At 37.8% G+C, this 25,577-nt stretch overlaps 3 protein-coding genes across 6 annotated transcripts; 2 read left to right on the top strand and 1 right to left on the bottom strand.

Moving 5' to 3' along the window:
• The first annotated feature begins 275 nt into the window (after positions 1-275).
• On the top strand, positions 276-5,745 carry LOC126789576 (sister chromatid cohesion protein SCC4). Of its 4 annotated transcripts, none has more exons than XM_050515775.1 (12): positions 276-700; positions 813-954; positions 1,519-1,608; positions 1,750-2,251; positions 2,413-2,451; positions 2,546-2,667; positions 3,226-3,372; positions 3,620-3,709; positions 3,831-3,955; positions 4,588-4,793; positions 5,135-5,259; positions 5,354-5,745. In XM_050515775.1, the coding sequence occupies exons 1-12, from the start codon at positions 339-341 to the stop codon at positions 5,549-5,551; spliced, it is 2,148 nt and encodes a 715-aa protein (XP_050371732.1). In that variant the 5' UTR covers positions 276-338; the 3' UTR covers positions 5,552-5,745. The 4 variants fall into 4 exon arrangements, with proteins under 4 accessions (XP_050371732.1, XP_050371733.1, XP_050371731.1 ...); XM_050515776.1 differs by having other exon boundaries at positions 1,519-1,635; positions 3,277-3,372; XM_050515774.1 differs by having other exon boundaries at positions 1,519-1,635; positions 3,238-3,372.
• An 88-nt stretch (positions 5,746-5,833) lies between these two features.
• On the bottom strand, positions 5,834-7,128 carry LOC126789578 (NAD(P)H-quinone oxidoreductase subunit N, chloroplastic). The gene is made up of 4 exons (XM_050515778.1): positions 6,614-7,128; positions 6,407-6,523; positions 6,219-6,304; positions 5,834-6,093 (listed from the first exon to the last, which is right to left on the bottom strand). Exons 1-4 carry the CDS (start codon positions 7,019-7,021, stop codon positions 6,033-6,035), a joined length of 672 nt encoding a protein of 223 aa, XP_050371735.1. The 5' UTR covers positions 7,022-7,128; the 3' UTR covers positions 5,834-6,032.
• Positions 7,129-13,076: 5,948 nt separating this feature from the next.
• Positions 13,077-20,801, top strand: LOC126789577 (ABC transporter B family member 25, mitochondrial). Its single transcript, XM_050515777.1, has 18 exons — positions 13,077-13,768; positions 13,893-13,954; positions 14,039-14,082; positions 14,584-14,686; positions 14,772-14,879; positions 15,107-15,190; positions 15,276-15,336; positions 16,060-16,205; positions 16,310-16,426; positions 16,792-16,877; positions 17,283-17,371; positions 17,618-17,673; positions 18,556-18,636; positions 18,771-18,836; positions 18,937-19,029; positions 19,325-19,389; positions 19,616-19,751; positions 19,883-20,801. The coding sequence occupies exons 1-18, from the start codon at positions 13,159-13,161 to the stop codon at positions 20,024-20,026; spliced, it is 2,151 nt and encodes a 716-aa protein (XP_050371734.1). The 5' UTR covers positions 13,077-13,158; the 3' UTR covers positions 20,027-20,801.
• Positions 20,802-25,577: the final 4,776 nt, after the last annotated feature.

Below are 25,577 nucleotides of genomic sequence, written 5' to 3'. Positions count from 1 at the left end.
TATAGCTTGAGATAGTCTAATTGAAGCGGCGTGTTCTCTTGTTTCTTCTCTCTTGAGAGACATATTCGTGTGAATGTGGACGATCGAAGTTATATCATATCGTAGACAAATTTGATTATTACTCTAAAATTCATATTCCTATTACAAATGCTTCCAAGAGAAGTTCAGTAAACAAATGTTCATATAATTTCAACGACCAGTCGTTTATTCCTCCGTCCGTAATAGACCAAATCGCCGAGACTTCATATAGAAGACCCCCCCCCCCCCCCCGGAGCTGCCGCTCGTTTAGTCTCTGCGCTTCTCCGAAATGAAATAAAATTTCAAAAAAAAAAAAATTAATGGACGCGGTGGCGGAAGGGCTGTGGGGTCTGGCGGACTACCAGGAGCAGAGCGGCGAGATCGGGAAAGCCGTCAAGTGCCTGGAAGCCATCTGCCAAAGCGACGTGTCGTTTTTCCCCATCGTCGAGGTCAAGACCCGTCTCCGAATCGCGACTCTTCTCCTCAAGCACTCCCACAACGTCAACCACGCCAAGGCTCACCTCGAGCGCGCGCAGCTCCTCCTCAAGGCCGTCCCTTCCTGCTTCGACCTCAAGTGCCGAGCTTACAGCCTCCTCAGCCAGTGCTACCACCTCGTCGGCTCCATCGCGCCGCAGAAGCAGGTCCTCCATAAGGCCCTGGACCTCACCGCCAGCGGATACGAGTACGTTTAGTTGAATCCTGTTTAATTTCTTTCGATTTTGTGAGATATGGAGTTTGATTTTATTGTATTCTTCGATTTTGTTGTTGTTGTTGTTGTTGTGGTGGTGGTGAAGTATTGGAGTGAAGCTGTGGTCTTGCAACTTCAATTCGCAGCTGGCGAACGCGTTGATTATTGAGGGAGATTACCAGAGCTCGATTGCGGCATTGGATGCTGGCTATGTTTGTGCTACGCAGATAGGTTATCTGGAGTTGCAGGTAAAAATATGAGCGCACTTGTTACTTTCTGAAAGCTACTTACTTTTACTACTATGAGTTTCGGAGTTATATATAAGTTAGTTATCAGTAATAGCTGCTTGGATAAGTTACTAGCTCGTAAATTAGGTTATGTTTGCCTCAGGGATAAGTGATGCAACCGGTCAGTAATGATTTCAAACTTACTTCATAACTGTTGGAGCGGTTTTGAAGTCAATCTTAGGTCTTAGGAACTGATATTAAGTCATTGTTCGTAGCGGCATGTCTGAAGTCACTAAATAGCTATATTTTCCACACTCATATAGGTTACTTATGCAAATGAAGAACTCACTAATTAGTAAGTTGTGGTTTCCTTAGTGACAAGTAATGCAAGCGTCTGCGCTCCAGTAATAATATCAACTTACTTTTTAAACTATTCAATAGTTGTTTTAACTTTAAAGTCAAGCTCAGGGCCATATGAAATGAAAATAAGTCATTATTTGTACTCAGATTTCATGTTCTGTAGCTGAAGACAAATTTTTTTTATTTTTTAATTGTGGTTTGATTTACTCATTTTTGATGCTCCAGATGTTCTTTGCAACTTGTATGCTGCATGTACATCTCATGCACTGGGAGGATGAGAGTTCAGTTGAGCGAGCTGTCGCCAAATGCGATGAGGTCTGGGAGTTCCTTGATCCACAGAAAGTAAGTGTGTCTAATACTGTATTCCTTAGTGTGTGTGTGTGTGTGTGTGTGTGTGTGTGATACCAGTGATCTAGTAATCCTTAATCTTGTTGTTGCTTTCTTATGTCAATTCAGAAACAACAATGCCTTGGCTTATTCTTCTACAATGAACTGCTGCACATATTTTATCGACTTCGAGTATGCGACTACAAGAATGCTACACCACACATAGAAAGATTGGATGCTGCCATGAAGGCTGATTTAAAGAAAACACAGCATCTGCAACAGCTAACTAAGGAATTTGATGCCATAAATGAGAGTCTCTCGCGCCCTGAGCTACATCACAGGGAGAGGTTAGCATTGTCTGAAAAACAGTCTCGGATACAACACCAGATGGCTTCTCTTACTACATTCAGTTCAACTAGCAAAGGAACTTTGGAACCAGCTTACTTTGGAAATATGAAACGCACTGTTGGAGATAAGCTTGAGCTAGCACCACCTCCTATTGATGGGGAGTGGCTACCAAAAAGTGCAGTCTATGCTCTTGTTGATCTGATGATGGTTGTGTTAAGTCGTCCAAAGGGAAATTTTAAGGATTGTGCAAAGCGTATTCAATCTGGAATGAATACTATTGAAGGTAGCTTCTTGATTTCTTGTACTGTATCATTTGGGTGCTGTCTGTACTCTAGTTATTGTACATGTCTGTTTTTTTTTTCTAGTGGAAAAGGCGAAAAGGAGACTCGCAGACTTGTAACGTAAATTATTATTATTATTAATTCTTTTTGTTTTCCTTCTCAGAGGAGCTTTTGAAGCTTGGAATAATCGATGGTGTGAGAGGTGAGATTCCTTTCGGAGATGCCATGGTTTCACAATTTCTATTTTTTTTCTTACTATTATTAAATAGTTTGCTGTTTATCTTTCGTTTTTGCAGAAGTGAATTTGCAGCACTCGGCCATCTGGATGGCTGGTGTGTATTTGATGCTGCTTATGCAGTTCCTTGAAAACAAAGTAGCCATGGAGTTGACACAATCTGAATTTGTAGAAGCACAAGGGGTAGGTGGCTGCCCTATATTTCTAGATTCATGTATATTAGCACGTCTCCAATAAAGATGGAATTGATGAGCTTAGTATAGTTGGCAGTTTGATGTTCTCCTAATTGATAGTTTATGTTACTTGACTGTGGTTTTCTCTCTTGATATATCTTGTGAAGTCTAGTTATAACTGTTATATCATATAGTTACTTAGGTCTGGTGTTAAACCTACACAATATGCCAAATGTACATTTTCACTGTGTGGGACAGTTCAATATGACTAGTAGGAAGCATCTTGACCTACATGCTTGAAGCATTTAATCTGCCGCCTGTAATTGGAATCATCCTGGGAATGTTTTTCACTAAGATCAAAACTTCTTGCCATATCTCCCCAGCATATATATTAGTTGATTTTTATAATCTTTAGTTGATGAAGATTGTATCATCAGCCATTTCACAAGTGGCACGGATACATTTCTCAAGTACATCATCATATCTTGGTTATTATTTAAGATATCAACCAGTTATATAATATGTTATTTTCCTACCTTTATCGCTTAATGTACCCCATGTCTCGCAGGCGTTAGTGCAGATGAAGAATTGGTATATGCGATTTCCAACTATTTTACAGACATGTGAGAGCACCATTGAAATGCTCAGGGGACAGTATGCTCATTCCGTTGGTTGTTACAATGAGGCAGCTTTTCATTTCATTGAAGCTGTAAAGGTTTGTTCTTCTTCAATTGCTCTAATTTGAAAATGATGCTTTATCACCTGCTCAATTGCAGGTCCCAGTGTTTTCATCACATGTACCATAATTGTTTCTTAATTTCCCTCATATATATAGGGGCACACACACACACACACACAAGATTCCATTCTGTTTACCATAAGGGATATAAAAGAATAAAGGCATACAAATGTAATTTTCTATTGCATGTATGCTAAGTCTTGCATGTCTTTTGCATAAGCAGCTCACAGAGAGCAAATCGATGCAAGCGCTATGCCAAATATATGCTGCCGTCTCCTACATATGCATTGGTGATTCAGAATCATCTACACAGGTAAAATCTTCCTGTTATTTGTAATATGATGATTCTAGGTGCTGTTGTAATTTGTTCTTCATGATATATCTTTCAGTTTCTTGGTCATTGCATTATTTCATTTCACTGAACATGGATGCAGGCACTTGACTTGATCGGACCAGTTTACAGCATGATGGATTCATTTGTTGGAGTTCGAGAGAAAACCAATTGCCTTTTTGCATATGGTCTTTTATTAATGAAACAACAAGATCTACAGGAAGCAAGGTAGAAGTTAAGCGTACTATCTTCTTCCACTGTTAATGTTAATTGTATTTTAAAACCTGAAGAAAATTGAACAGATGACACATAAGAATGTGCCTTTTTTTTTTGCTTTGTTTCCTTTTCTTTTGCTTCATCATTTAGAGTGAGTTTCCTTTTCTTGTGCTTCGTCATTTTGAATGAGTCTACGTTTTATAGCATTTACTAAGTGCTTCACATCATAAAGTACCAACTTCTCTCGACATGTGTCATGACAATTAAATTAACGCTTCAAATTTCGATAAAGATTATTTGTTTAGGTCTCCTACATCTGATCTTTGGAAATCCATTAAACTAAGTGATAAGCAGTGACTGGCATATTGCATCCCACTTTAGGAATTACCGTCTTAGGGACTTAATGCGATACAGGTAACAACACATATTCATGTGCTCAGAGTGTAAAATAATACTAAGGAAAGGTGCTGCTATGACATGTACCTCTATTGTATAATGACATCTATTGTATAATGAACCCTAGAGCCCTTGAGATTCTGCTATTGTTTTGTGTTTTGGAGGTGTGTTCTCTGACCATCTGTAAATAAATTTGTGTTGCATCTAATCATGTGAACTAATATATTATCAGTGTCTGGTTGATGCAGAAACCGACTCGCCAAAGGTTTGCAAATGACACATAATCAGCTAGGGAACCTTCAACTTGTTTCACAGTATTTGACAATCCTTGGGAGTTTGGCACTGGCGCTGCATGACACTGGACAAGCAAGAGAAATTTTGAGATCATCCTTGACATTGGCAAAGAAGCTTTCTGATATCCCCACACAGATATGGGTGCTTTCTGTTTTGACAGGTATATGTCCCTCTTAGAATTTCAAATCTATAACAGGCTATGCGGTATCTGTTTTTTTTAGTGCAAAGAGTGCTACTGATAGAAAACTATGCATGCACTGACCAAATTCCTAGATTCCATGCTATTTCTGGGTTTGCACTAACATATGTTATAATCTTATTTCTTCACTGTAATCAATAGTAACATATGTTAGTGCAAGCCCATAGATATTATGGAATTGAGGGACTCTGTCAGTGGTAACTGACTAACTGTCACTACCAAAAAAAACAGGCATGATTCAGTGAATTTTAAATGTATATTTCATTAATGGTATTTGTTGATATACGCTATTTTTCATGTAGCTTTATATCAAGAATTGGGTGAGAAGGGAAGTGAAATGGAGAATGTTGAGTTTCAGAAGAGTAGGATGGATGCTCTGCAACAGAAACTCGTTGATGCGCATTCTTCCATTCACCACATTGAACTAGTGAGGACACTCGTACCTTATTTGTTCTTCTTTTGACAGTTAGTGATATATTTTGAGCTCTTATCGTTACTTATCTTGTGCATCTAACTTGCAGATTGACACAATAAAGATTGAAGTCCAGCAATTTCGTGAGGTTAACAACCATCGTTCAGCCATGGGCCCACCCATGAGTGTCAATCTCGACATTCCAGAGTCTGTTGGCCTGTCTGCTCCGATGCCTGGTCATTCGACGACAAGGCTAGTAGATATAGACATAGGAAACATAAATAGACGCGGGAAGAGGAAATTGTAGGTTCTAACTTGTACAGTTCAGAAGCTGATAGCTTAATGGGTGATGTATCGCTAATTTCAAGTCTTTCTGCAGTGTACTGTAAATTAGGTAAGAACAGCAACAGGTAGTATCTTTGGCATTGGTTTTAGGAATGATGTATGTTTCATGAATCGAATCGTTCAATATTTATACAATTCCTTGATCATGGTGTAACAGATATGCATGTCACAACGCACAAGGGCATTTGAAAACAGCTCGAAAGCTGAAGTTTAAGTTCTGGAGAAATGTTTATATCTCAAGCTATGGACTGAATCAATTTAATTACATGTGTATAGGAAAACTACTCTGTACTTTGACATTATATCAGGAATACTGCAGCCCTGCAAAAACAACTGTGATAATAAAACTTCTAGCTTGTTTCTTGTTCATAGATTGGCTTCCACAAATAGCTTAGAGGTCTTAAGGGGTAAGCGACTTGAATCGTCTGACTTCGCTACTGTTTTCATTCCTGCATTTCGGTTAGTCCCGAAATCTCCTTGAGGGGCTTCCACATGAATCTTCTCCTGCAAAATACATTGATTTTCGACATGATTGTCAGAATGATCTCCTCTAGCGAAATCTAAGAAAACAGATTTAATTGTTTCTTTCTGTGACTCAGAAATGCAAGGCAAAGACACTCGGAGGGTACCAGTTTCCACATTCAGCAATGACCCTGACTTTGGGGCGGAGGGTTGGAAGGAGAGCAAGAAACTGCAATTCTGCCTTTGACAGAACCTGTGCACAAGCACGTACATTGGTTACAATTATGCTTCCTCTTTGATCATACACACTAGTACAATGTTTCATAAAATTGAAAGGGTTAGTTCAATTCAGCACCTTGGCTTCAAGAATCCAGACCACAAGGCCTTTGGCTTTCGGAGGCAGCGCAGCAAGCCTGTAGTCAACCTCTGGTGGAAAGTACCATCTCGCTATCGGCTGCTTCCCTAAATGTGGCTACATTCCAAGCAATACATTGTGTTAGAAAAATTATATCGATAATCTGACAACATAATATGTTATGTGCTATAATTGAACCTGACTCACCGGGCAAACTGGATGAACCTTGGTGAGAGTAGTCTCAGGATCACCAAGACCTCGGGCGCTGAGGTCCAGAAAATAGTAACCCTGGTATGTCAACCGGTTAAGGTAGCGGCCCTCGTAGCCTCCCTCGTGAGGCGAGTAGACTGCGAGGGCCTTATGCTCTTCCACATCGGATAGCCATTGTCCTAGATCAAATCTCACCAAATCCCCTCCTATGAAATCAGCTATCTCCCTGCCTGCGCTTGTTACCATCCCACTCCTCTTGGATGATTTGCCATGTCCACTCATCAGCATCATATTTCTGTTTCCAGCCATGTTTACCATGCAGTTGGCTCTTCGAGGCTGCTGGTGCTGGAGGTTGGCCGAGACTGGCACAGCTCCATGCCTTAAGCAATTTGCTGCCGTCGCCATTTTTGTTTTTGCAGCAAGCTCCTAAGTAGAATGGAAGATAGTGATGGTGGGAGGAGGAACCATTAGAGGGAATCGAGTGGAAATTAGATTAATGCCAATGTTGGGACTTGGGAGTTGTATGGTGCACAAACAAGATAAGAAACTACAACTTACGTGGATTTTTCTATGAATCTATCTGCTCTACGCCTCTATGTGTTACTGCGTAAGTCACTGTAGCACTCCAAGTTCTAATACAGACAATACAACTTCACAAGACTTTGAAGTTTACCAGAAGTAACTAGTACCGAAAACAACCCATATAGGGATGTAAGCATGTTGATACTCAGTTGAGTCAGTTCAACCTATTATACATGTGTAGAGTTTTTCTGGTCAAATGTAAAAAAGTAAAAGTCATATACACATGAATTGGGTAGAGGCCGTGTTTGGTGTAGCTGAGCTTATTAAAAAAGCTGATTTATGCTTATTTTTTAGAATAAGTGGTTGATAAGTAAAATAGTTGTGTTTAATAAATTAACTTTTATAAGTGGTTGTTTGTGGTAGAATCCGTGACAATGCATTTGGTAAACTTAAACTGACTTATGCTTTAATTTGTCAAATTATCAATTTAGACATGCGATAATTTTGCATGAATTGTTTGACAATATAATTTAATGTATTGAAGTGTATTATTTTCGTATCATTTTTTCTAAATTTTTAAAACTTAAAAGACATTATAATTAGTATGCTGACATTTAAAAATAAATATATACATATTCGACTAGCAAGTTCAAGTAGTTGCTAACAATCTGTGTTTTGTGTATGAGTAAAGGAGAAAGAGTTAAAGACTAAGGAATGAGCATGAGTTTTTTAACTAGTGAACAGCTCCGCAGTTGGCTTTGCATGACTAATTTCTATCGTTTAGTCAGTTTATGTATATTTGAACCCTATAAACAAACCATCATTTCCTCAAACACCCTAAAAGGGGTTAGCCTTGTCGAAAGAAAAGATTAAAGACATCTCAGTACGTAGTAACTTTCAATTGATACTGATTATCTGAAAACTTGTTTCGTTAACAAACAATAAGTTGTTTTATACACTTCAACAATTGCAGACTGTTTAGATCTCAATTTGTGGATGCTACAGCTGGTAATGGAATTACAAGGCAAATGAGACAAGAAACGAAAAAGCTAAGAGAACCTACTAAGCCAAGCTAACTCAGCACAAATTCACAATTTCACACATGATAGCTAAGATAAAGAAAAGCGGAAGAATATACAAATTAACTATCGTATGCACGGAAGTGGCATGAGAAAGATTAGCAACTATAGAGACATGAGAGGAGCAGACTTCAAGCATATGCACAAATAGCACAAGGCACTCTGTGAGTCATCTTCATCTTCAATCATGTAGTTTTTCATGTCTACAAGTAAAACGGTAATGCATACAGTTAATTTTGAGCAAAATCATTATGTACTAGCACAGACACAACCATAGTAAATTAAATATATTACAATGAGCATGTCAAGTAACTTCTTTGAAAACAATTCCCAGAGGCAAAAGTCACAGCCTGTCAATAATGATATAGACTCCCAAAATAATTGAGCTGGAAAAGTGTTACTAAAATCTACATAGATCATTTACACAGGCATCTAGTTCACTTTCAGACTAAAAAGTAAGATATTTAGAGCATCAAGCATACCTCAAAGTGAGGTAATCGATCATATTTCAGATAAACACCAGCTGAAGAGCAGTATATGTACCTGAGAATCAGTATAATTGTTAGATTACCTTAATATTTGCTATTTCAAATAGGCGAGAGAAAGAGGGAGAAGTGAGAACTTTGCTCCACTTAATTACTCAATTTCTGGAAAATTAAATGAACAATAAAATTATGTGGATGCGGTTCTTTAACTGATCCTCCTAAGTAGTTAACCCTCCTAAGTAGTTAACCAATGGAAATTATGTGTTGCCACTATTCTTGTTCCAAGATTTTCTACATATGCATAGACACAATTTACATTCTTGATATCGTGGAGATGTTGTTGACCACCACTAACAGTAACCACAAGAACACTCTTAAACAATCAAAATTGGTGTGTTACAGACTTTAGGGAATTAGTGTAAACTTTGACCAACATCAAATTATTACCTCTTAAGTTTACCTACTTTTTCCCTAGCTGAGATCGTCTCAAGTATTCAATGACTTGAATCCAGACTTTGTAGTAATTTAACTTAACAATCACAGTTCAGTATTCTCTCTAAACTTTGGTATCTATTGCCGTAAGGATTAAGAAGCACACACATCAACAGCTCACATATGGAAATTCAGAAAACATCAGAGCCTTATAATTATGAGAAATAAGATAGCTTATCAACGAGCGATGTTTACTTCTATGCTTATCCTTTGTCTTCTTTTCTGAGGCACAACAGAATGTTCGTACTAGAATCAATTTCCAATAGAATTCTTAATAAGCTAAAGAATTAATAATGCAAGTTTCTTGAAACATAGTCCATTACAACTCATCATAATGCAAAGAATGTCAACAAATGTAGTTAATCCCCTTTTCAAGGAGTTTACTTTTCTATGTCAAAACAAGTTGAGCTAGCAAGGCTTTTAAAAACTGCAAACAGAAGATGCATCTGATAACACAACGCCATCCCATGCATCTGTCATTCCTGGACTTACGGTCATAACAAACTGAACTCTTACTCTACACAGGCCATAATAAAATGAATATTAATTCTATGGCTGCAAAAGTCATATGCTTTGAAAAGATAAGAGTAATGGTATACCTTTATCAGAATGCTTATGGGACCTTTTCTTGTCCTTATCAAAACAAGCTATTTGATCTGCTAACAAATTAACATTACCATTGTAATAATCATACATTTAAGATAGACAAGTTAGACATATGTTAGAAGTTGTGGTGTTACATATATCAAGTACTTCAACATGTTGTGCTAAAGTTAAATATTAAGAGTCCAAATGACTAATTGAAAAACAAAATTTTGTTACAGAAGAATGCAATACGCATCAAATAGGGAGAAACATCATCTTTATTCATTGTAAAGATGCCTTACATATATGCATTACATTGAGTATTCCATTGAATAAGAAATTATATATAATTCCTTATCTAGACTAACCTAGGGGCCGAGACAAGAGCTCGGCCAATTTTCGATGCCATTAGGGATAAAACTGGGCAGTGGACGGAACATCTTGGCGAAACTGCCAAGGCCGTAACTCGCGAACCTGCTATAGTTTGCCAGCCCCCTAATCTTGTACGAGTGTTAGTTCAATTCAAACTTTGTGAAAACATCACCATATTTTGAAACGGTGGAATATAGAGTGCATTATATGGCGTGTAACACTACAAATCATCACTAAAACAAGGTGGAAATATGTCATAACAAGACATCAATCAAGGCTTCATCATGCCAATGAGGCATAAATATGCTACAATAAGCATTGTCGGTTCGAAATAAAGCCAAGAGCAAATGCTCATGGCGGAGTCCTTTGTAATCCTAGTTTACAAAGTGTTGATCAAAATCAATAGACGATGACCTAATCTGCCAAGGATTATGGAGAATCGAAACATATGTATAATAACAACAGTAAAGATCATATAAGTGTGCATTGCGCTACACAAAGATCGTGTAAACCGGACTTATGCCACAATTAAAATTGTGGACTTATGTAGGTAGTGTCGTGTAGTATCTAATGCGTTACATTGCATTAACACATTGTTTTTGGTAATGAAACCATAAATGCATCGAGACATTCTTGTATATTCGTTTACTTGAACTACATGAGAATTTTATAGTCAACAATTGGATTGAGATCTTGACCATGAACAAATTTAAAGTGTGGAGTGGTGAATACATTTACAAAAACTTGAGAAAATACACGGATTTATAGTTATGTAGACTATTAACTGAAGCAGTTATGCTTCATTATTTTCTTATAACCGCAATGTATAATTGCTTTGAAATCCGTAATAGTAAGAAGATATTCTCATGTTCTTCCGTATAATGAGTTCTTGTTTCAAGAACTCTCATATCTAACTCTTGTATATTTTGATCATATTGTTTCTGTCTTTCAATGAAACAATGTTGCACCAAAAGAAATTAATCCGGACTAAATGCATAGCACATCTAACATGAAAATGCCAATTTCAGGCGCATGTTGCGGTCAACAAGAGGGAAGATTCATTAGTATCAATACGATACAACTTCCAAGTACTGAATTGGAGGTCAAGTCCCATAATATGATAACTCAATTCAATAAACTGTGACAATTTCCGTCACAATGGTATAAACGACAATTTCCATCGCAAACCAATGTTTGCCCTTTTTTTTTCAAACATGTAGCTACACACAATGGCTACGGATGGTAACAACAACACTCACAACCGCTCCTAAAACTCGATAGCAGGGCAATCATATACATGTATACCACCCGAGAAGCAAAAAAATCGGGTTGAAAAGGAAAGTGAGGTTGAAAGTCCCCGATGAAAGACAAAATTCAGAAGAATTTAAATTTGCATGAAAGCAACAACGTTAAATAAAATATACTTGGTTGTTTGCCAAATAAACAACGTAATAGTTGCTCTTTCTTAATACCACGATCATGCTTGAAACCACGAATATACGTCACGAAGTAACTCTTGCCATTCGATTCCATATCGTTATGTGATAAATTTCACCAAAATAAAAACATATGGTTAGTTTAAATTCATCACATGAAACAGGTAAAATTAATAAAAACAAATTACTGTATCAATAAATTATCAAGAAAAGACCATCAAACTTGTGGGCTTGGTTCTTGTGGCTAGTTGCTTATAGTAAATTGAGTTTTTTTCACCAACAGTCCCTCAACTTTGGTGTACCTACCAATGTGATACCTAAACTCTTAATCTTACCAATGTGATACACATACTCTAGTATTGCTATCATTGAAGTACTTCCGTCAGTTTTTTTCAACTTCTCCGTCATCTTGGTGACGTGACAAGTACGTGAGGCCCACAAAGAGGGTTAAAAGATAAAATTAACCCCATCTGAGAGGAGCAATATTTTTCCCGCCCTTTATTTTGAGAAAGACACCCAACAATTCCAATTTTGGCGCCAATTTTCCCTCTCTACTCCTTAATTTGTGTCTCTTATCTAAACTAAAGAACTACCGCCAACCAGTCGACCACAATCTGATAAAACCTAGATCAATCTCATTTTCTATTTTTACCCTAGCACTTGTTAAACTAACAGAATAAATATAGAATTTTATATGGAACATCTCATTTCCACAATCTCATAAGAATATAGAAACACATAACTTAACGAAATTCAACTACATGTTTAAGTACCATTAGTTCTTACAAGCAAAAATCATGGCAGATCAACATAAAAGGTGGCAACTAATGGTACTTAACACATGTATTTGAATTTCGTTAAGTTATGTGTTTCTATATTCTTATGAGATTGTGGAAATGAGATGTTCCATATAAAATTCTATATTTATTCTGTTAGTTTAACAAGTGCTAGGGTAAAAATAGAAAATGAGATTGATCTAGGTTTTATCAGATTGTGGTCGACTGGTTGGCGGTAGTTCTTTAGTTTAGATAAGAGACACAAATTAAGGAGTAGAGAGGGAAAATTGGCGTCAAAATTGGAATTGTTGGGTGTCTTTCTCAAGATAAAGGGCGGGAAAAACATTGCTCCTCTCAGATGGGGTTAATTTTGTCTTTTAACCCTCTTTGTGGGCCTCACGTACTTGCCACGTCACCAAGATGACGGAGAAGTTGAAAAAAACTGACGGAAGTACTTCAATGATAGCAATACTAGAGCTTGGGTATCACATTGGTACGATTAAGAGTTGAGGTATCACATTGGTAGGTACACCAGAATTGAGGGACTGTTGGTGAAAAAAACTCTAGTAAATTAGTAATTACCAACTTGATCACTCCTCTAAAAAAAAAAAAAAGATGATGACTCCAAGGTGTCAAACCCTCTGTTTATACATCTAAGTGATCAAACAGAATCAAATAACTGAAATCCCCCATTTCCCTCATCACTGTCCTCGTACATTCTTCTTCCCTCTCTTCCTATATAACCCCACCCAATTTGAAGTTTTAGGGTTTTACAGAATCAAAAAGCCGATCAAAATGCTCGGTGCCACAGCATCGAGGCTATACAGAGTCACCGGAATCCTCCTCCTCGCCCAAAAGCCCCATCAAAGCCGCAACCTTTCCTTTCTCTCCTTCCCCAATTGCAGAACCACCTTCCATGGAAACCCTATCCTTCTTCCCCAAACCCTCACCGCCACAAGAAGACTCATCCCTCTCCGAGTCAACGCCTTCGTCCCCGGCGCCTCCTCCTCCTCCGACGGCCGCGCCGCTCGCCTCTCCACGGCGGCGCCGGACCGGACCAATCCGCGGCCGGTCGTCGCCAAGAAGGCCCCCGGCGAGCAAGTCGGCGACGTCCAGATCTTCCGGACTCTGGCGAGTTACTTGTGGATGAGAGACAACTACGAGTTCCGGCTTAGGGTTTTGATGGCGTTGGGGTTTCTGGTTGGGGCCAAGGTGCTCAATGTTCAGGTGCCGTTTCTGTTCAAGCTCGCCGTGGACTGGCTGACCACGGCGTCGGCGACGGGGAATGCCGGTGCTTTTGCGGCGTTCTCTGCGGCGAATCCGACTCAGCTGGCGATTTTCGCGACGCCGGCGTCGGTTTTGATTGGGTATGGGATTGCTCGCTCCGGCGCTTCGGCTTTCAACGGTACTAGGCAATGAAGTAATTGCTTTTGCTTTGCTTATAATGCCATTTCTCTCTGGTTATATTTTCGCTTCGAAAACGCCACATTTGCATTTGTAATGATTGTTTTGGAATTGTGATTGTGCAGAGTTGAGGACTGCTGTGTTTTCTAAGGTGGCACTGCGAACAATCCGATCCGTGTCCAGAAAGGTATTGCATTTCGAAAGAGGGAAGAGTTTGTTTTTGTAGTTAAAGGTATTGCTGTTTCTGAGATGTAATTTGAAATTCTTGCAGGTCTTCTCACATTTGCATGACCTTGATCTTCGATATCATCTTAGGTAAGTCCTATTGTAATTTAGTTGTATTGTTCATATCTTTCGCTTCCCGTATATGCTTAAAATGGAAAAGTAGTGTAATTATCTGTTTATCGGTCTCTCCTTGAACTGCATTGCGTAATCCATGGTCCATTCCTCTATTAAAGATTTTTGGGAAAAGCCAATAATTAACTTATGTTTCTACACTTAGAGCAATAGCAAACTGAAAAATTAAGATGGTGAATAGGAGGGAGGTTTATGATATTTATGATTGTCTATGAAATCAATTCTCAACAAAGGAAATGTTTTTGTTAAAGGTATGTGTGTTAGGCTACACCAGGGCCAGGATGCTCTGTGCTGTCTGAAGTGTTTACCCTTTTCAATTTTTTCAAGTCACTATGATTTCTTCTCTGTGAGAAATATTTTCTTCTGGTGTATAACGACAGGCTTTATACAATGGTCATTTGGCGTTGAACTATTACTTGTTTACTGACATTTCTTTCTGTCACTTGGTGAATGTTTCAGTCGAGAAACCGGTGCACTAAATAGAATAATTGATCGTGGTAGCCGTGCTATAAATTTCATTCTCTCCGCTATGGTATTCAATGTTGTACCCACCATCTTGGAGGTAAAAGGTTCTTTACATAATCTTTAATATTCCTTTCTGTCACTGAATAAATCCAGCTGATTCGACATGTACTGTATCTTTGCAGATATCTATGGTTTCAGGTATACTAGCTTACAAATTTGGAGCACCTTTTGCATGGATAACATCGCTATCAGTTGCTGCATACATTGCATTTACATTGACTGTTACACAGGTATTAACTCTCATCTGTTGTCAAATTTTGCATATCATTTTTTTAGGAATGGGTTGCACACCTTGTTTCTTGTTCCTCTATCAGATGGCAATGTTCGTTTTCCTCTAGTTTTTCTAGCCTGTTTGATGGAGGACGCGGAAGATTCCTCACAAGCCTCTTATCTCTCAAGATACTGCTAATAATTTTTGGTTGGCTAGTATAAATTAATGGTTACCTGTATGTTATAGTGGAGGACGAAGTTCAGGAAGGCCATGAATAAGGCTGACAATGATGCTAGTACTAGAGCAATTGATTCACTTATTAATTATGAGGTAAATGGATGCTCTTTGCCTCTTTCTCATTGTCTCAAATTTTCGGCTAGTAATTTTATTGTCTGATTCTGCTTTCTTATCCCAGACGGTCAAATATTTCAACAATGAAGATTTTGAGGCTGATAATTATGACAAATACTTAAAGAGTAAGTTCTGGTATTATTACAATATCTGGTTTGTTTGTATGGTAATCAATCATGACTTGTATATCTGTAGAACAAGATGATTAATCCTACTTTTTCTTAACACACAAGACACTGGTAATATCTGTTAATTAATGTGCTGATAAATATTGAGTGTTGAAATTTATGGCACTATTGTGCCTGGATGTGAGTACTCTATTTTAATCAAAAACTGTCCTAAAGCACATTTGGGTCAAGAGGTGATTCCCAATTTATGTTGCACTTATGTTCAAGATGATCCGTAAGTTTTCGTGTGCAGTTATACAATATGCATTTCTATATGTTTCTTAAAATTAGTGAACCAGATTAACATTATGGTTTGCTGAGCTTGCGCTAGTCCAATAGATACAGAAACCTACTTTGTTAAGTCGTAATTATTGCCTATTTCTTGAATTTCTCAAGGAACTCCTTGCGCAATGAAGTAAACCTTCTCTTTCATGTTTAATAAGTTTGCGTTGTTACTGCTCAGTTGGTCTCCTACCAAGCCTTTTGTTAATTTAATGTCTTTCAATGATAGTCCTCGTTGGATTTGAAATACTTTTGGGTAGCTTGACACAATTGAAGCGATTTTAATTTATAATGTTTTTATTCTTTTGTTGATTTTTTTTCAGACTTAATTTCCTCAAGAGGTTATCCATGTTATTTCTTAGTGTCACTTATGTTGCCTGTGGTGATTCTGTTTTTCAGGGTATGAAGATGCTGCCTTAAAAACACAACGTAGTCTTGCTTTCCTGAACTTTGGCCAAAGTATCATATTCAGCACAGCTTTATCAACGGCTATGGTGTTGTGTTCAAATGGTATAATGAATGGCAGTATGACAGTTGGTGATTTGGTAATTTATCCAAATATCTTAATTATTCTTTGATTTGTTTACCCATGTATTCACAAAGCAATTCAATAATAATCATACAACTTATGAATGAATTGAAAATACAGGTCATGGTGAATGGACTTCTATTCCAACTATCACTTCCACTCAATTTCCTAGGTAGTGTTTATCGTGAGACCATACAGAGCCTTGTTGACATGAAGTCCATGTTTCAGTTACTGGAGGTAACAAAAGAAACTAATTACAGTTGGATTGCAATTTGGTTGGTCTATGGTGTTCTTTTCGTTTTATTCAACTCCTTTACATTGTTTGAATGATTAAGTTTTTTTCTTAGAAGAATATTAAGGTATGATTATCAATTGTATTCTTTAATCACATAGTCAAAATGTTAAGTCATACTATTACTTGAAGTTTACAAAATTTTGCTCTTTTAATATTTCTCTTGCATGAAGAAAGAGATATCATATAATTTTTCACAAAGAACTCATAATATCTAGTTTTGTTCTGTACCCATCACTTGTTAAAGGTTGAAAATGATTATAATTATTGTCACCCTTTAACTTGCTTTATCTTCTACTTTTTACCGCAGGAAAGGGCTGAAATAAGAAACAAAGATGATGCAAAGCCTCTGCACCTAAACGGGGGGAGCATTCAGTTTGAAAACGTGCATTTCAGGTGATTGATGCCTCTCCTTGTATCATTTAGTTGTGTTGTTTGAGCATTTTCTACCATAGAAATGAGCATTTAACCAAATAAATCAGATAATAGCCAGTGGATGTGCCAGGCCAACAATAAGTTGATTTTAACTCTAAGAGAGATGAATGTTAGTTTTAGCTGCCACGGAATGGACTTGAGTTAATAGGAATCTTTGTCAATATTTTTCTCTGCACCTCGATAGCGTACACATATCTGTAGGCTGTAGTAGTGAACATACTTGCCATAATGCTGGAAAATGTTTCTTGGACGATAGGTGTGATCTTGGCAGATTAACGTTAGGAAAGATATTTTTGATATTTATGTAGCTTGTTTGTGATGTACATTATTCGTTGCTAATCTCAACATTTTCATCCATTTATAAAGTTACCTACCAGAAAGAAAGATTCTTGATGGGATATCATTTGTTGTACCTGCTGGAAAGAGCGTGGCTATCGTTGGAACCAGTGGCAGTGGTAAGGCTTGACCTTGTCAGGTTTCTTCAATGTATTCTGCAATCTTTTTGTCTTTGCAAAGTTCCCTTTGGTCAGGAAAACCATGTCTTGTTTGAGATTGAAAGTTAAAAGCGTATTTGCAATAAGGCCATGCATGTGCAACTGTTCTGTTTGTAGTCTGAAATACTATTAGTGCAGCATATATGCTTTTCTTAAACTCGCAGTCTTGCATAGTCCTGAACATTTGTAATTGGTATCGACTTGCAGGAAAGTCAACCATTCTCAGATTGCTGTTCAGATTTTTCGACACCCATTCCGGAATTGTAAGGAAATTAATCTTCTTTCTCGTAATTCTTTCCTAATAACAGGATATTGGATAAGTAAAAGTATCTGCTGTTATCAATGGTTTGATGTTTAACTTTTTCATATTGGCAGTCACTTGATAGTTTGCTGTCTTGTTCCTGTACTGCTGAAAATCTTTATGCTGTTAGCAATTCTAAGACTAGACTCGTGGTGGATCCATTAGCCAGCTTAAAACATGTTCAATCTGAATTAAATTCTTAATCTATTTAGAATTGTATAGAAACAATGTGGTTCAGGTTAGTTCAAGATGAAGATAAACTTCTTAGCAACTGATTAGATAGAGTTGTATAGAACGTTGCTGAGCTATGGAAAAATTATTTGAAACATTTTATGAAAAGCTTTGCTTGACAATGAGCAGAGCAGAGGAGGTAACATAAATGATAGTTGTTAGGTGGTTGTTACTTGCTGAATTGTTAGTATATATTAATTATTGAGAAATAAATGATATCTAAATTAGGAACAAAAAATAATGATATAATGACAGACACATACAATGAAAGTAAGATTTAATATTGTTCTTTGAGGGGTCGGTCAGAGAGGAGAAATATTTTGGACCGCTGAGAAGAGAAGTCGGTTTTGTCTTATTCATTCCTCCTCTGGGGGCCTATGAAAATGCTCTTCTTTTCTTTTGGGAAAAGAAATATGAAAATGCTCCTTGCGCATGGTAAATAGTTATTTTGCATCTGGTACCATTATTTTTTCTTTTTCTTTGAAATCATGAGAAACTGGTTGTTGTTTTGCAGTGAAAAGCCTCTTTAATTCCCTTACCTCCACCCGAACTTAGGTTCTCATTAGCTTATTGCTGGTTATTGTAGACCTTAAAAATTGCTTATTTTTGACAGATTAGGATAGACGGTCAAGATATTAGGGATGTGACACTTGAAAGTGTGCGGAACTATATTGGAGTTGTGCCGCAAGATACAGTAAGTCCAAATATGTCTCATCAATCTTGTCTTTTCTTAAGTAATAAGTTGCAACTACTTCATCATGGCTATGTGGATCTTGTTTGTCATATATTGTCTCATGATAAGAAAATTAACTGGTTCTTCATGAATAGGTACTTTTTAATGATACAATATACCACAACATTCATTATGGCCGTCTTTCTGCAACAAAAGAAGAGGTATGATATAATGAGTCAGATTTTTGATTATTTATAAACCATATCTGGCAGTGTTGGTGTTACCAGGATATTCTTCTCACTAATATCTCTATCTGTTTAGGTGTATGAAGCTGCTCGACGTGCAGCAATACATGATACTATCATGAAGTTTCCCGACAGATATTCTACTGAAGTGGGGGAACGGGGGCTCAAGGTGAGAGGCCGACACTTTTCACTAATTCATCAGTTATATGCTATAAGATTCTCTTTGAGGGTCAGGCTTGGTTAGGGTCTCTGTAGATTTTGAACTTCTGTTCTGAGTAAACCATGTAGTATGGAATTTCTGGAACTCATGTTTAATTTAAAATCAACCTCCTGAAAGTTCAACAGTGTATACTACCTTATAATTTATGACTGATATTAGTTATTAACGGCTGAAGATAGAAAATTAACTTCATTTTTTCAGTGAATTATATACTGATGAATAATGAGTTCATTATTCTGTGCAGTTAAGTGGTGGGGAGAAGCAGCGTGTGGCACTGGCTCGTGCATTCTTGAAAGCACCTCCAATCCTGTAAGCATTCTATTATCTGTCAGCTCGTTCTGTATGTGGTCTGTATTTACATGTGATCTGCATTATCTTGTTCGTGTATGATAATGAAGTTGAACTTTTTGACTTGTTAATGATTTTTTTTTTGGTATATAATGAAGATATCATAGTCTCATCTAGGCATCTCCTTTAAGGTGTAGGTAGATTCTCGAAACCGTTATATGGTTTACCTTATATTTGAAATGTACAGGTTATGTGATGAAGCTACTAGTGCACTAGATAGCACCACAGAAGCAGAAATCTTAAGTGCATTGAAATCTTTGGCAACCAATCGAACTTCAGTTTTCATTGCCCATAGGCTGACTACTGCAATGCAGTGTGATGAGGTATCCATTCTTCCACCTCTAGTTGCCTCTTCTTACTTTCAGTAGCTAAAGTAGAAAGTTTGCTACATTTTTATTTTTGTTGGATTTTGCTACCACCTCTTACTCCGGTGTCTTTTCGAATTAAATCTCAGATAATAGTTCTGGAGAATGGGCAAGTGGTTGAGCAGGGACCGCATGATGTTCTCTTGTCTAAGGCAGGAAGATATGCACAGCTCTGGGGACAGCAAAACAACACAATTGATGCTCTTGATGCTACCATTAAAACAGGGACTTAATGTTGATCCATTCATTACCTCTCTTCCTCCTCTAAATTATGGATGAGGGAATATCCGTCTTTATTCCGGTATCTGTGTAGCCACCTTTGGCATTCAGTTTATACACATTAATGCACTTTGGAGCAAGCAGTGTTATCTGGTGACCGGGAAGAACTGGTGCGTGGCTGGTGCTTTTCACCATTAAAGTGTTGACTATTCTCAGTTGAGTCAGTTCGCTTCAAGCTCCAAAGCAAATGCTCCAGTGATGAGGTAGGTTGTACTGGTTGGTTATTTCACATAATGTTAAATGCAATGTTCATAGGCTGATAAATTGTTGAAGAGATGCTACTCGGAGAATATTAGGAGGGATCTTTGGATTTTGTTTTAAGAGAAGAAATCTTTGGATTTGAATAAGAATCAAAATTTGTTTACGTGATAAGAATACACAAGCCATCAGCTTTGCGAAGTATATACTATCCCTGGAGCACCCTGCAATCAGTGGAAGCATTTCTGTAAAGTAGCACATTGATAGTCCAAAGTTTCTTAACTGTATCCTGCTGCTTGGATGAATTGCATTCGTCACTTTATGAAACAATTTGATGAGGATTGCATGCTTCTCCTTTTTTGGCCTTACAATTAGTTAAGCTGGAAACCATACTACCAATTGTATCACAACTGTACCATGTGCTTCAAATAAATTTTGCCCTGTGTTTTTAGTCTTATCTGTGGATGCACAATGTTCAACTCATTGTATTATATTGGTAATATATGCACATCTGCTGAGATGCTGATTTTCTGTCTAGTATTGAGTGAATGGTTCTTTACTGTGGTAGTTGAATAAAACTCAGCTTGCTTACCATTATTCTGGTCGTATTGATGACGACAATGTGAATGCATTATAATTGTGCTGATGTTGCGCTCAAACGCACGATTTAGGAAGTTACGAGCTCTATTTCCATTGGGAAATTAGTCGTCGTACAGTTGTCATATTGACTGTTGCATGTAACGCCTGGACGACGAGTGGCTGACATGAATTCATTTGCAGAAAAGCAGATTTACTCAAAGAGGCTGCCTTGAAGGCCATTATAAATTTGATTGTGGTGCTAGAATTGTAGATGTGAATTTTTTTCTGATTTTGAAAGAGTTCTGGGGTGGTGATTTGCCATATTTCCCTTTGTTAAGAGAAGTGCTCACTTGGTAATCTGTCTTTCTTTCCTTTTGCTGTATGTGCAGTGCTGCATTTATCTGCTTACCAGAAAGCTCTCTTCTATGGTTTCTCTTTTCCCTTATTTCTAATCCAATTTATCACCTTCTTTCTATGACAAATCTGTTTCCTAAAACTATTATTACATTGATTGATTTTGTAACATATGTTTGCACTGGATCGACTTTTAAACCTTTGTGTGAACTTCTGTCTCAAATTCACGACCTTGTATCGTAATGTTAGCACTGGATCGGCAGAGTGCAAATGAATCTTGAGTAAGGAACTGATTGAACAAAAATAGGGCACTAGCTAGTTCAGTGTTTTAATCAAAATTTAAAATGTTTTCACAAAAAGAAAAGGAGATTTCTGAAGTCCAGAGAAGCATTTAATCCGGAGAAAAGACGGTTGTGCTCATTATTGTATTATGAAGAAATGGAAATATGGACAGCTTTGATACTATGATACCTTCATTTGGTGGCAGAACTGGTAAAGTTAATGAGATGAACAAGTAATGAGCTGTAATTTCATTCATTGCGACTGAAAATTGTACGTGCATTTGCAGATCCGCTTAGTTTTAATCTGTTTCTCATCTCTTACTTTCATTCAGCTCATTTAGACAGGAGTTTGGCTCTTTTGAAATTTACTTCAGGAATCATGTCAGGTGGTTTTCTTTCATTTTACTTTCACATCTTCTTTAACACTTCTACTATGGTTAATGACGGCAGTAATAAAACTTATTACCGAAGCTGATGCCTTGAAACCAAAATGTATACAATACAGGGGTGAAAAATTTCGAAAGAAGTGGAGGTGAGGTAATAAGGAGGAAGAGTGCCCGAATTTCGGCATTAGAGGAAGAAAAGAGGAACAAAGCATGCACTTTAGACAATAACAATGTTAGACAGAATGAGACTCAAGTTAGAAGAGGATCTTCTACCAGCAAGAGGGGCCGCAAGCGAAAAAGGCTTGAAGATGTTGGCCTATCATCTCCTCAGGTTCTTCTGCTCTTTCCTCACTCTAAATTGAGTCTCTAGTTTATGAATGGTACTTTGTTTATAATTTCCTATATTCTATGCAGGATAGTGAAGACACCAAAGATGAAGATTATTCAATATGCGATGGTGAGCTTGTTACTTAGCATAGGTGATAGGTTTGAGCTAAAGTGGATGCAACTTGTAACACCCTCCTCGTTAAGATTTCTAAAATGTGTGAACTGGGTTATTGATTGTACATTTCTAACTTGTAACTTGTATCTATCAGATGAATCTGCATATCTATCATATATACAGGAGGACCCGGAGACTCGAATACTCGAGTTTATCCTTGACATACTTCAAAGGTGCACATACAATGCTTAGTACAACACCATTTAAGAACTTGGATATTTTTAAGGTTCTTATCTTTATCACTTTGCTTGAAGTAGGAGAGACACATGCAACTTATTTGCGAAGCCTGTTAACCCTCAAGAGGTTAGTTATACAAGGTTTTCAAGTTCTTACTTTCAGATGTGTTATTCCTCTCTAATTCAAAATGATGATATATATTACTTGCTTTTGAAGGTTTGGACTTATCACAAGATTATTAAAGAGCCGATGGATTTTGGAACCATAAGGGCAAAACTTCAGGAAGGAAACTATACAAGCTTAGAACAATTTGAGGTTCACTCGCAAATAGAATTTTTACTTGCTTTCCTTGAAAAATGTATGAACACTTCACGTGATTGTTTCATTCCTTTTGAACTTAACAGTACGATGTCAATCTCGTATCCGCCAATGCAATGCACTTCAATGCATCGACCACTGTTTTTTACCAAGAGGTCAGCTACTTCTTACTTGAGTTGCATATTCTTTGTGCATAAATGACCAATCTGATCTCATTGTTTTATTTGTCAATGCTAAACCCTAAACCCTTCCAGGCTCGAGCTATACAAGAGCTAGCAAAGCAGCTTTTTCAATCTCTGAGAGCTGATCCGGAACAGTTTCAGTTACAATTCTTACTGACAAAAAGAGGTCCTGGTAGGAAGCCGCAAAATCAAGGAAGAGGTTCGCATAGAAGAGTTTGTCGTCCAGTAGGTAGACCAAGTTCCTCGCGTCACCCATATGTCAGAATTAAAGGTCAAGCAGGCTTATATAATGCAAACTCTCCCGATAAAAACTGATCAGTTGATCTTGAAACACTGTTCTTTCAAAAATCTTTCATATGTTGGAATTTATATTATGATGTTCAAAGGATATATACAAGTGACATGATTTTGAATCTCGACTCATCATGACTTTGATGAATGCTGATTACTGAGCAACTGGTGTTCTTATTGAACTTGTTGTCATCGTTTAACAGTTTAGAGGATAATTAGAGTCGTGATATTTAAATGAATTTTCATCTCCAAACATGTATGATATATGTTACATTAAGGAAGCTGATGCTTTAATCTCATTTGCTTTTCACAGGAATGAACTCAAACTTATGGGATACTGAGCGGCGAGGATCCTATAGGCTTTCTGGTGGAGATAAGTCTATGTTATCAGTTATCCCTGATTCTGCAAGAACACTTCATTGTGTAAGTGTTTATGGTCCATCAAATTTTCAATACTTTTTAGCCTGGTAGATAATGAATCCCACTTCCTAATTGAATAAAAAAATAAAACCGAAATGTTCTTCGAAGAAAACTAGAGTTACATTTGACATGCATTTTGTTCCATCTTTGTTTCTTCTAACTTCTTTATTACCACCCCGCTAACCACACTAGTATTCATAGTTCTTACATCTATCCAACCTATCTGTTTTGTAGGTTTATAATGGTGATTATGGATATACAGGAAGTCTAATGCGCTTTGCTAAGGATTTGGGGCCAATGGCTCGAAGGATGGCTGAAAATAAGTTGGCACAAACTAGCCGGCCTGAAGCCACTCCTCCAATACAGAGCCAAACTTACATGGCTCATCATGCACTACCAGTCCTAGCTTTGCCAGCGGCAGAGGTACCCGGTCACCTTCTCGATGGTAACAAAGGTCAAATGCATCGCAGTTCACCACACCACTTACTCAACAGTAATTCAAATGCTTCTTATTTTCATGTTGATGATTCAGCACAAGGAAATGCAAGAAGCAATGATAGTGCTAACAGGAGAAACAGTAATCCTCCTAGCACATCCCAGTCTGGCATGGTTCAGAACTATCGTGACAAGGAAAATGCAAGAAGCAATGATAGTGCTAACAGGAGAAACAGTAATCCTCCTAGCACATCCCAGTCTGGCATGGTTCAGAACTATCGTGACAAGGGGAAGATGGTTGTTGATCTAAATCAAAACATGGAACTCGTAGGGACTGGTGATACAGATTCTAGGACTTATGCTCGAAACCTTAACAGTAATGTTCGGTTGGAGTCCCATATCCGTGTTGTTAGAGATTTCAGCAGTCCTGGGACTTCAAGCAGTGACATGAAGTTCAGGGCTGTGGACATGTTGGGCAAGCCTAACCCCCTAGACAACCCGCGGCAGTTTCAGCAAGCTCATCAGTTGCCTAGCACTACTGGGACTTCAAACAGTGGCATACTCTCTTGGGCTGTGAATGAGTTGGCCAATACTAGTCGCCAGGAAGACCAGCAGCTTCAGCCAGCTCAGTTGTCTAGTCCCGGATCATCCAACCAGTCGAGTTTACTAGAGATCATGGCTGGAAGAAGTACCTATTTGAAGCCATCATCATCTTCATTGCGCTCTTCATCTGCAATGTTATCAAATTTGAGTGAAGCATCAACCTCCTGGCAGGACTTCGGCTCGCAGCTGAACAACAACAATGCAGCTAAACCTGCACTGACAGGTCAGGAGCTTCAATGGAGCCAGCAGAGTGCAGAACAGAATCAGCAAGAAAGTTGTAGCTTTCTGGAAATGCTTGGTGATGGTGCTACATTTATGAGAAATGAACAACAGCTTGGAGACGTCAACTGTCAATTTTGGAACAGTACATCAATGAGAAAAGAACAACTGTGTAATGAGCAGAGTGCTCAATGGGGTAGCAGTACATTTCGGAGGGAAGAAGAACATCTTGCCGATAGTAACTTTCCGCTGGATAACAATACATTTTTTAGGAAAGAGCAACAGCTTAATGGAGGTAACATTCTGCTGGGGAATGGTACATTTTTCAGGGAAGAGCAACAGCTTGATGCGGAAAACTATCACTTGGGGAGTAGTAAATGTTTCTGGAAAGAGAAACAGCTTGAGGAAGGAAACTTCCAATTGGGAAACAGGACATTCATGAGCAAAGACCAACTTGAGGAAGGTAATTTGATTAATTTCCAATCTGGGAATAGTACTTACTTGAGAACAGAACAACAGTTTGATCAGGGCACTATTCTAATGGGAAAGACTTCATTTCT

Source organism: Argentina anserina, chromosome 3 (assembly GCF_933775445.1).
Source record: "Argentina anserina chromosome 3, drPotAnse1.1, whole genome shotgun sequence".
NCBI classification, from domain to species: domain Eukaryota; kingdom Viridiplantae; phylum Streptophyta; class Magnoliopsida; order Rosales; family Rosaceae; genus Argentina; species Argentina anserina.
This window is presented reverse-complemented; position numbering and strand designations above follow the sequence as displayed.